Consider the following 12,807-nt stretch of genomic DNA (forward strand, 5'->3'; position numbering starts at 1 on the left):
CCGATCATTGGGCAAGTCAACCAAAGTCCATACTTTGTTCTCATACATGGATCCCATCTCATATTTCATGGCTTCAAGCCGTTTTGCGGAATCTGGGCTCAGCACCGCTTCTTCATAGTTCATAGGTTCATCATGATCTAGTAGCATGACTTCCAGAACAGGATTACCGTACCACTCTGGTGCGGATCTCACTCTGGTTGATCTACGAGGTTCAGTAGTATCTTGATCTGAAGTTTCATGATCATTATTATTAGCTTCCTCCCTAACTGGTGTAGGTGTCACTGAAACAGTTTTCTGTGATGTACTACTTTCCAATAAGGGAGTAGGTACAGTTATCTCATCAAGTTCTACTTTCCTCCCACTCACTTCTTTCGAGAGAAACTCCTTCTCTAGAAAGTTTCCGAATTTAGCAACAAAAGTCTTACCTTCGGATCTGTGATAGAAGGCCTATCCAATAGTTTCCTTTGGATATCCTATGAAGACACATTTCTCCGATTTGGGTTCGAGCTTATCAGGTTGATGCTTTTTCACATAAGCATCGCAGACCCAAACTTTCAGAAACGACAACTTTGGTTTCTTGCCAAACCACAGTTCATAAGGCGTCGTCTCAACGGATTTTGATGGTGCCCTATTTAACGTGAATGCGGCCGTCTCTAGAGCGTATCCCCAAAACGATAGCGGTAAATCAGTAAGAGATATCATAGATCGCACCATATCTAGTAAAGTACGATTACGACGTTCGGACACACCATTACGCTGTGGTGTTCCAGGTGGCGTGAGTTGCGAAACTATTCCACAATTTTTCAAATGTACACCAAACTCGTAACTCAAATATTCTCCTCCACGATCAGATCCTAGAAACTTTATTTTCTTGTTACGATGATTTTCAACTTCACTCTGAAATTCCTTGAACTTTTCAAATGTTTCAGACTTATGTTTCATTAAGTAGATATACCCATATCTGCTTAAATCATCTGTGAAGGTGAGAAAATAACGATATCCGCCATGAGCCTCAATATTCATCGGACCACATACATCTGTATGTATGATTTCTAACAAATCTGTTGCTCTCTCCATAGTACCGGAGAACGGTGTTTTGGTCATCTTGCCCATGAGGCACGGTCCGCAAGTACCAAGTGATTCATAATCAAGTGGTTCCAAAAGTCCATCAGAATGGAGTTTCTTCATGCGCTTTACACCGATATGACCTAAACGGTAGTGCCACAAATAAGTTGCACTCTCATTATCAACTCTGCATCTTTTGGCTTCAACATTATGAATATGTGTGTTACTACTATCGAGATTCAACAAGAATAGACCACTCTTCAAGGGTGCATGACCATAAAAGATATTACTCATATAAATAGAACAACCATTATTCTCTGATTTAAATGAATAACTGTCTCGCATCAAACAAGATCCAGATATAATGTTCATGCTTAACGCTGGCACCAAATAACAATTATTTAGGTCTAATACTAATCCCGAAGGTAGATGTAGAGGTAGCATGCCGACTGCGATCACATCGACTTTGGAACTGTTTCCCACGCGCATCGTCACCTCGTCCTTAACCAATCTTCGCTTAATCCGTAGTCCCTGTTTCGAGTTGCAAATATTAGCAACAGAACCAGTATCAAATACCCAGGTGCTAGTGCGAGCATTAGTAAGGTACACATCAATAACATGTATATCACATATACCTTTGTTCACCTTGCCATCCTATTTATCCGCCAAATACATGGGGCAGTTCCGCTTCCAGTGACCAGTCTGCTTGCAATAGAAGCACTCAGTTTCAGGCTTAGGTCCAGGTTTGGGTTTCTTCTCTTGAGTAGCAACTTGCTTGCCGTTCTTTTTGAAGTTCCCCTTCTTCTTCCCTTTGCCCTTTTTCTTGAAACTAGTGGTCTTGTTGACCATCAACACTTGATGCTCCTTCTTGATTTCTACCTCCGCAGCTTTCAGCATTGCGAAGAGCTCGGGAATAGTCTTGTTCATCCCTTGCATATTATAGTTCATCACGAAGCTCTTGTAGCTTGGTGGCAGTGATTGAAGAATTCTGTCAATGACGCAATCATCTGGAAGATTAACTCCCAATTGAATCAAGTGATTATTATATCCAGACATTTTGAGTATATGCTCACTGACAGAACTGTTCTCCTCCATCTTGCAGCTATAGAACTTATTGGAGACTTCATATCTCTCAATCCGGGTATTTGGTTGAAATATTAACTTCAACTCCTGAAACATCTCATATGCTCCATGACGTTCAAAACATCGTTGAAGTCCCGATTCTAAGCCGTAAAGCATGGCACACTGAACTATCGAGTAGTCATCAGCTTTGCTCTGCCAGACGTTCATAACATCCGGCGTTGCTCCTGCAGCAGGCCTGGCACCCAGCGGTGCTTCTAGGATGTAATTCTTCTGTGCAGCAATGAGGATAATCCTCAAGTTACGGACCCAGTCCGTGTAATTGCTACCATCATCTTTCAACTTTGCTTTCTCAAGGCACGCATTAAAATTCAACGGAACAATAGCACGAGCCATCTATCTACAATCAAACATAAACAAGCAAGATACTAATCAGGTACTAAGTTTCCTGATAAATTTAAGTTCAGTTAATCAAGTTAAAGAACTCCCACTTAGATAGACATCCCTCTAATCCTCTAAGTGATTACGTGATCCAAATCAACTAAACCATAACCGATCATCACGTGAGATGGAGTAGTTTTCAATGGTGAACATCGTTATGTTGATCATATCTACTATATGATTCATGGTCGACCTTTCGATCTCCGTGTTCCGAGGCCATATCTGTATATGCTTGGCTCGTCAAGTATAACCTGAGTATTCCGTGTGTGCAACTGTTTTGCACCCGTTATATTTGAACGTAGAACCTATCACACCCGATCATCACGTGGTGTCTCAGCATGAAGAACTTTCGCAACGGTGCATACTCAGGGAGAACACTTCATGATAATTTAGTGAGAGATCATCTTATAATGCTACCGTCAATCAAACCAAGATAAGATGCATAAAAAGGATAAACATCACATGCAATCAATATAAGTGATATGATATGGCCATCATCATCTTGTGCTTGTGATCTCCATCTCCGAAGCACCGTCGTGATCACCATCGTCACCGGCGTGACACCTTGATCTCCATCGTAGCATCGTTGTCGTCTCGCCAAGCTTATGCTTCAACGACTATCACTACCGCTTAGTAATAAAGTAAAGCATTACATCACGATTTCATTGCATACAATAAAGCGACAACCATATGGCTCCTGCCAGTTGTCGATAACTCGGTTACAGAACATGATCATCTCATACAATAAAATTCAGCATCATGGCTTGACCATATCTCATCACAACATGCCCTGCAAAAACAAGTTAGACGTCCTCTACTTTGTTGTTGCAAGTTTTACGTGGCTGCTACGGGCTTAAGCAAGAACCAATCTCACCTACGCATTAAAACCACAACGATAGTTTGTCAAATAGATTCCGTTTTATCCTTCGCAAGGCCGGGTGTAGCCATACTCGGTTCAACTAAAGTTGGAGAGACAGTCGCCCGCAAGCCACCTATGTGCAAAGCACGTCGGGGAAACCGGTCTCGCGTAAGCGTAAGCGTAAGGTTGGTCCGGGTCGTCTCGTCCAACAATGCCGCCAAACCAAAGTATGACATGCTGGTAGGCAGTATGACTTATATCACCCACAACTCACTTGTGTTCTACTTGTGCATATAACATCAACATAAATAACCTAGGCTCGGATGCCACTGTTGGGTTTCGTAGTAATTTCAAAAAATTTCCTATGCACACGCAAGATCATGTGATGCATAGCAATGAGAGGGGAGAGTATTGTCTACGTACCCAACGCAGACCGACTGCGGAAGCGATGACACAACGTAGAGGAAGTAGTCGTACGTCTCCACGATCCAACCGATCAAGCACCAAAACTACGGCACCTCCGAGTTCGAGCACACGTTCAGCTCAATGAAGATCCCCGAACTCCGATCCAGCAAAGTGTCGGAGAAGAGTTCCATCAGCACGACGGCGTGGTGACGATCTTGATGCACTACAGCAGCAGGGCTTCGCCTAAACTCCGCAACAGTATTATCGAGGACTATGGTGGCAGGGGGCACCGCACACGGCTAAGGAATAGATCACGTGGATCAACTTGTGTGTTTCTGGGGTGCCTCTGCCTCAGTATATAAAGGAGCCAAGGGGGAGGGGGGTGCCGGCCAGGAGGAGGGTGCAGGAGGAGTCCTACTCCTTCCGAGAGTAGGACGCCCCCCCAATCCTAGTTGGACTAGGATTCCCCGAGGGGGAAAGAGGGAGACGGGGGCCGGCCACCTTCTCCTAGTCCTAATAGGACTAGGGGAGGGGGGAGGTGCGCAGCCACCTTGGGATGCCCCTTTCTCCTTTCCACTAAAGCCCATTAAGGCCCATATGGCTCCCGGGGGGTTCCGGTAACCTCCCGGTACTCCGGTAAAATTCCGATTTCACCCGGAACACTTCCGATATCCAAACATAGGCTTCCAATATATTAATCTTTATGTCTCGGCCATTTCGAGACTCCTCGTCATGTCCATGATCACATCCGGGACTCTGAACAAACTTCGGTACATCAAAATGCATAAACTCATAATATAACTGTCATCGTAACCTTAAGCGTGCGGACCCTACGGGTTCGAGAAAAATGTAGACATGACCGAGACATGTCTCCGGTCAATAACCAATAGCAGGACCTGGATGCCCATATTGGCTCCTACATATTCTACGAAGATCTTTATCGGTCAGACCGCATAACAACATACGTTGTTCCGTTTGTCATCGGTATGTTACTTGCCCGAGATTCGATCGTCGGTATCCAATACCTAGTTCAATCTCGTTACCGGCAAGTCTCTTTACTCGTTCTGTAATACATCATCCCGCAACTAACTCATTTAGTTGTAATGCTTGCAAGGCTTAAGTGATGTGCATTACCGAGAGGGCCCAGAGATACCTCTCCGACAATCGGAGTGACAAAACCTAATCTCGAAATACGCCAACCCAACATCTACCTTTGGAGACACCTGTAATGCTCCTTTATAATCACCCAGTTACGTTGTGACGTTTGGTAGCACCCAAAGTGTTCCTCCGGCAAACGGGAGTTGCATAATCTCATAGTTACAGGAACATGTATAAGTCATGAAGAAAGCAATAGCAACATACTAAACGATCGGGTGCTAAGCTAATGGAATGGGTCATGTCAATCAGATCATTCTCTTAATGATGTGATCCCGTTAATCAAATAACAACTCATTGTTCATGGTTAGGAAACATAACCATCTTTGATTAACGAGCTAGTCAAGTAGAGGCATACTAGTGACACTTTGTTTGTCTATGTATTCACACATGTATTATGTTTCCGGTTAATACAATTCTAGCATGAATAATAAAAATTTATCATGATTATAAGGAAATAAATAATAACTTTATTATTGCCTCTAGGGCATATTTCTTCAGGTGCTTTCATTGAGAGTTCCGCTGTGTGATCGGCAAAAGGATCGATGGCTCGCCTGCAGATCAACTGCGACTTCGGCATCTTCATCACCAGCTCGACTAGGCACCTTGGTTCGGCCAAGAACTGCGTCCCATGTTCGGATCACCATGTTCGGACGAGGGCCTTCATCAAACATCAACTCCAATCTCTATCAAGATCATGGAGCAATCATCCATGGAGCTTGGGAGCTCAACGTCAACATTGCCCTCGAACGACCGTGCTATTTTTCTGGACAGCGAACTCGTATCATCCGCCACCACCTCCTCGAGTATCGCTTTGACAATTGCTTCGGTGGGATTGTGCGGAATTGAGTCTACAACAACCATGCAAAATTTCATCGACTTCCAATGGAGGAGTCTCTGACAATCTATGATATACCAGAGCCATTTTGAATCTGGACGGGACTCTGGACGAGTTTGAAGCGTGGCGTACAACATCTATCTCGGACGTCCTTTGGAAGATCCAACCGTTGATCGGCTGCAGAATTCCTTTATCTAGCACCTCAAAATTTCAGCTCGATCCGACCGTTCAAACTCCGGGAAACCTTCAATGAGTGCAACAATTTTCGGATCTGTTTACACGCGAATACGGATCCGACCAGAATTCATGTTTCTTCATGAACGTGTTGGACAACCTTTTTTAAGGAATTTTCTTCTATGTTATTGTGCGTTGTTTTTAAACACGTACCCATAAAATTTGAAGCCTCCTCCTAGGTAATCTTCACCATCACGCTGGTGTCAAACCAGTCCGGCAGTATTGCTCCACGGCTGCCGACCAGCGCTAGACACGTCACCGCTTTATTGAATCGAGCTCAACTCATTCGATCATCACCTCGGCAAGCCGAACAAGAGTTCGGCATCATGAAGGATAAATCATCACCAACATCGCCACCCCACGGATTACACGGAGTAGGCACACTGGCATCGCCGCATGGTCACTCCATCAAACCAGCATTGGCCGCGTCACAAGTTACGACCTGGGCCGCACTGTTGCTTCTTCGAGCCAATGTCCATCACGCCGAACTACTTCAACACCTCGGTTGACATGGGAGCTACAACAACTCCTCACCGGCCTGCTCCGTCACCTCGGCTACACCGGGGACTTGGCTATTTCTTCATCAACATACTCAGGTGACTTCGGCGTCACCAGCCGACCAGCTTCGTCACATTAGCTGGACCGAGGGCTTCGCCTCGGCAAGCCAACCTTTGCTAGCATCACCAGGCAATCGCTTTATCGCCCATCAGGCAATGGGTGTGCGGATCGGTTCCCGATTTTGGGAGTCGCTTTTCTTCGGAATGCTACAACAAATAAACCAGGTGCTATTAATCCTAACAATTTTTGCTTGTTGGGTTTATTTTTCTTAAAGAATTATTACTCTGGTTCGTTCCATCATCTGTACACAGGTCTATCAAATGGCGGCCACATTAAAAATGGTCGCGTGGTGGTTCGGTCAGTTTCCGTACATAGTTTGGCTAATGCCGCATCCGGTGCCCGGACTGCCCTGCAATTTCAGGCTTTGTCACGCCTTCACTGCGTCACGCTGACGCCCTGCATCGACATTGGCTTCGGCGCCAGGCCACATTTCTTTAAATAAATTATTTTTGTGTAAAGCAATTATGCAAGGATTATATATATATTATTATTATTTCCTGGACCGTACTGTTTTATGTGTGCAGGTAATCAATTTTGGTTGCGTTAGGTGGTCACTACTCCGGAGTGCCGAACTCCTTGCTCGGACACCTCGGGCCTGGGGGCTGGGACCTCGGCCATGCCGAGGACTGCGAACCTTGTCGGATCTATCACAGATCAATGGGCGTCTTCGTCCCGCCGCAAGCCCGAATCGCGTCATCAACACCGAGCACATTAACCAGCTAAGTTGCTTTCATGCTAAAAAACTTTCAGTTTTAAATTTTGTTCGGTTCGACCAAGCATTATACTTTTCGGCACAAAGTTGTTTGTGACAAAGTTCCTTGTCAAAACTTTATTTGTGACACGCATATTCAAATACCCCATTTATTTGGGGGATCCCTTGATGGAGCTTTTCCTCTTGCATTTGATTATACTTGTACGGCTTCGTTCCTTGTTCGTGTAATACGCCACAATATGCACCATATTGACCTAAGCGATTTGCAAGCTGGGTTGCATGGCTCCTGTGCTTACCCCTACGTTCCCGATTGTTCGGCTAGGGAGTAAAGGGAGCACCTCTGCGATTGTCATGACCGGGTCATCCGAGCTCTGACCTCAGACTGGGTGAAGCCGAAAGCTAGCGCTCTTATTGTTTTCAATCATGGTCGGCACACAACGGAACTCATGAGTACAAAAAATCTATTGCACAAGCCTCATAGTAATAATGAGCACCGAAGAAAGGTATCGGTGGGGGTACTATTTTCTTCGAAGATGCTTCTTGCACTTCGCTAGTAATATAGTATAAGTTCCCTGAGCACGCTTTGTCTGTTACAGCCTTATGGCCTGATTGCCTGGTCATCGGAAACACCATCAATACTCTTGACAGGCGGAGTACATGACACTTTTCGGCCCTTGGCTGAAGAAGGAGAAGCCGGCGGTCGGTTAAGACGCGTTTAAAGTTCGGGTGAACACAGATATGATATAAGTATTTCGGTACATACAATCATTATATATAAAATTATTTTACCCAAGTTATTTGGGGGCTCTTAAAATTTATATATGAGCTATAAATGTGTTTTGTTCTTGGTCGTTGTCAAAACACGACAGAAGCACAATTTTTTTTCTCTTCCAATTTCCGGATTGGCACCGAACACTTGATCTTGTTCGGACGTCATGTTTTTACTGACGTTTTTTTGGTTTTCCAAGCTATTGGCACTTTTAAACTATTTGTGTGTTTCCAGCACAAGTCTCACAGTGCAAGGCCGGACACTTTTAGAGATTCAGCAAAAACATTCTCGGATATAGCTATATATGCATCGGTTTCAAATAGTGTCTTCGGTCAATAGTTGGGTTGCCCGGCTCCTGCGCTTGCCTCCTACGCTCCACTTTGTTCGGCTAGGTGTGCAAAGGGAGAACCACTACGATTGTGCTTCCAGCTCACATGGTTAAGCACCTCAGTGGAGAAAGCTGAAAACTGACTGTCACAATAAGTGTAAACTAGTCAGCGATCCGATGACTGTGTTAAATGACGAGCCATTCATAACATTGGCCGAAGTGTTTATGTCTTGACCACGACTGTCGCCAAACACTACCGGGGGTTAGTAACTGGCCTCCCAAACTAAATTCTCAATATTTTGCTCTTACATTAGAGCTGAGGTTTCATGATCATGCTTAGCACGACAACCCAAAGAAAGGAACCGATAGCGGGACTATTTTGTTTGGAAGACATTTCTTATGTTAAATAGTAATATAACATATCTCTCTACGTACCTTTGTTTATAAAGCCGTATGGCCAGATTGCCTTGTTTGTCATAAATCTTTGCCCTCATAAAGGCTTTATAAAGTAAGACAAACACTCCTCGGCTACTGGCCGAGGAGGTGGAAGCCGATGGTCGGTCAACAAAGTTTTGTACAATGCGGATCCGAGCATTAATGACGTAAAGTACTTGGATACATAGAGTCATTACACATAATTTGTGAATTTACTATGGATATCGATCCTTAATTCGGCCACCCGTGCCTGCATTAAGGCTCCGGGGCTACTGGGCTTCAGGCTTATTATTTACAAATATTAAAGGGGCACATCGATCCCCTGATCTGGTGTTGCCACCCGACCAGTGTCTCGGGGGCTACTGCATTGCCTATTCAATGCAGAAAATTTTAAGTGCAATACAGTTTCCGAGGAGATTTTGATCCTCAGGTTGGTCGGCCGCACCCAACCTGAGTCTCGAGGACTGAGCACGCCGCTTTTTTCGTCCCGAAGTATTCTGCCGAGCTAGGACTTGATCCTCAGGCCGATTTTGCAAATCAACCTGAGTCTCAGCGGCTACTGGGATCAGCGGTCTTACGTCATCCTTCAGGTGCATCTCGGGTTTTAGACCGATACACACCTTGAGGGCTATTGGCTATATATCTCGGCAGAGAATAAATTGCACCAATCATAAATATTGACAAAAAATCGGCCCACAGTCGGGGTGGTGCACCATCTTGGAAGCAGTCCAGCATAAAGCTCGGGCGCTAGTGGCTAGCTGCATAGAGGGCATTTCCAGCATTAAGCTTGGCTAAACTCCTTCAACTTTTTTGAACCAAGGTGATATGACACCTCGGATATAGTCCGGCGTTGGAGCCTGGATACAGTCCGACGTTGGAGCTCGGATACATTCCGGCGTTGGAGCTCGAAAAGCGGTCCGGCGTTGGTGCTCGGCTGCAAAAGATACCTCGAATGCAGTCCGGCGTTGGAGCTCGGACACAAGAGGACGCTGCCGCCCGTGAACAACTTCAAACCCGAGGTGTGGCATAAAAATAACAAGGCATTGATAAAGGCCGAAGATTTAAAGGGCTCCTTGGATACCCGACATGTGAGATCTTTAGATTTAGCTCAGCAATCCTCAAGATAGAAGATGGGAAGATTTGTTGAACCAGTTTTCAAGACCGACGACCGAGGACAGAGAACAGTTCGGAAGAATCGAGGAGCGTCCCCAACTTGAAGACCGGTTTAGGGGGCTACGTCGTCTCCCGGTCAGTTAGATTGGGCCGAGGACCCCCATGGCCGTATACTCATGGGCCAGTTCGGACAGCTGCCGCATACAAGAAAGATTCCACAAGACTTGGTGGTCAAGGCAAGCACTCCTCCCCCACCGGCGTATTTGGCTAGGACTCTTGTTATCCTAGGCCTCTGGTGCATTATATAAACAGGGCCAGGCTAGTCGATAGAGAGACAACAATAATCATACCATAGGCTAGCTTCTAGGGTTTAGCCTCTCTGATCTCGTGGTAGATCAACTCTTGTACTACTCATATTATCAAGAACAATCAAGCAGGACGTAGGGTATTACCTCCATCAAGAGGGCCCGAACCTGGGTAAACATCGTGTCCCCTACCTCCTGTTACCATCCGCCTTAGACGCACAGTTCGGGACCCCCTACCTAAGATCCGCCGGTTTTGACACTGACAGGGACCCTTCAAGACCGCTCGAGGCGGCATGACACACTTGCTCGTGGCCGTGGACAAATTCACCAAGTGGATCGAGGCAAGACCAATCAAGAAGCTAGACGGTCCAATGCCATTTGATTTATCAAGGACATCACAGTGCGCTACGGTATGCCGAACAACATCATCACGGACAATGGCACCAACTTCCCCAAGGGCACGCTCGCGCAGTACTGCTTCGTCTCCGACATCTGCCTCAACCTGGCTTCTGTTGCACATCCGCAGTCCAACGGCCAGGTCGAGCGGGCCAACGGCCTCATCCTATCCGGCATCAAGCCGTGACTCGTCGAGCCACTCGTCTGTTCCCCCGGCAGCTGGCTTGACGAGTTGCAGGCCGTCCTCTGGAGTCTCCGCACCACGCCAAACAGGTCAACCGGGTTCACCCCGTTCTTCCTCGTCTACGGAGCGGAAGCCGTCATCCCGACCGACGTCGAGTTTGACTCACCGCGCGTCACGATGTACACGGAAGCCAAAGCTAAAGAAGCTCGTGAAGACGGCGTCGACCTGCTCAAAGAAGCACGTCTCCTAGCGCTCAGTTGCTCAGCCATCTACCAGCAAGGTCCGAGGCACTACCACAACAAGAAGATCAAGCCCCTCGCTTTCCGAGAGGGAGACCTCATCCTTTGCCTCGTCCAACAGCAGGCCGGCCAGCACAAGCTGTCCTCCCCGTGGGAGGGTCCCTTCATCGTCAGCAAGGCCTTGTGTGATCGCAACCCGTACTACCTCATCGACAACCGCAAGACAAACAATCGCAAGAGGGACACCGCCGGCGAAGAAACAACCGAATCATGGAATGCAGAGCTCCTCCACCCATTTTATAGTTAGCCGAGTGCACGTATGTATCGCTGCCTTTTGTAACCATCTGAAACTATGGGGTCCCCGAACGACGCTCGGCGCCTTCCCCTTTTGCTACCAAGCTATTGTGCCTCCTACATTTGTGCACCACTTTAAATCTTTAGCCGAACCCGGCCACTGGGTCGACTTGCTCGACCTGGGGGCTCGGGGGCTGGCCGGCTTGGCCACTCGCCATTTTCTCTTAGCGGTTCTCAACGTGTTGGATCACCATAGCTTCTCGCTTCGCCCTAAGCTGCAGATCCAGCTTCGGCTGGGGGCTGGCAAGCGCATGAGAACAAAAGCACCAGCGCGCCACGAACACTAAGTCAAGAACCACCGGGTCGCCCAACCCGGCCCTGCCACTTTAAGTCGCTGCACGCCCGGCTGCTCGCCAACCCGGCCCCGCCGGATGGCCGCCAGCCGGCCCAGTGGGTGTTTCGGTCATGCTCAACATTTTGAAAGACTAAGTATTGAACACTCCTCTCCAAAGCCGAACCCCTTGTCACGGACCAAAGCCTTGGCCGTCAGACTCGCGGGGGAGGCCCAAAGAGGGAGAGTTACAAGAAAATGGCTCTAAAATGAAAAGCAAAAGCGCAGGCATCCATGAAGTTTCTGCATATCGCCGGATCGCTCGACCCGGCCCCGCCACTTTAAGTTATCACACGAATGGCTGCTAGCCAACCCGGCCCGCCAGATTGCCGCCAGCCGGCCCAGTGGGTGTTTCGCTCACGTCCAACGATTCAAAAGCCCAAGTACTGCGTGTCCCTCTCAAAGGCGGAACCCCTTGTCACAGACCAGAGCCCTGGCCGTCAGACCCACGGGGGTGAAACCCGAAGGCAGGCAATCGTAAGAAAACATCTCCAAAAACGAGAAGCAAAGGCGCAATCATTCACACAACTCATACAACATAAATTTAAACAGGCCCAAGGCCAGAATTCATTACCACCAGTAAACCCCCAGTGGGTGGTGAACCTGCTACCTAACAGAAATTTTCTACAAGTCAAAAGAAACCAGGCATCACCTCCGCCAGAGCGCGCAGCCGCCGTTGGGTCCGTAGAAGTGCCGGTATCCTCCTCCTGGGTGTCCGCATTGTGGTAGACGCTTGTCTCCTCAGAGCTGCCCTCCGGGACATCCAGAAGAAGGCCGTAGTCCTCAGCGGGCATGACTCCGCCATCCTCCGCCCGCTCCAGCTGGAACTCGTCGTGGAAGGCGAACCTGGCGATGCAGCTGGCCCGGGCGGCGATCTGTCTGGCCTCCGCCTATAGCTGGCTCTCCGAGCCGGCCCGCTAGCCCATTAGCGCGTCCAGTGCTAGGT

The 12,807-nt window shown here is 47.5% G+C and overlaps 1 protein-coding gene across 1 annotated transcript; it reads left to right on the forward strand.

Moving 5' to 3' along the window:
- The first annotated feature begins 10,769 nt into the window (after positions 1-10,769).
- On the forward strand, positions 10,770-11,483 carry LOC147979077 (uncharacterized). The gene is made up of 2 exons (XM_087515020.1): positions 10,770-10,936; positions 11,027-11,483. The coding sequence occupies exons 1-2, from the start codon at positions 10,770-10,772 to the stop codon at positions 11,481-11,483; spliced, it is 624 nt and encodes a 207-aa protein (XP_087371146.1).
- Positions 11,484-12,807: the final 1,324 nt, after the last annotated feature.

This window comes from Triticum urartu, chromosome 3A, assembly GCF_056163025.1.
Source record: "Triticum urartu cultivar PI428250 chromosome 3A, HENAU_Tu73, whole genome shotgun sequence".
NCBI lineage: Eukaryota > Viridiplantae > Streptophyta > Magnoliopsida > Poales > Poaceae > Triticum > Triticum urartu.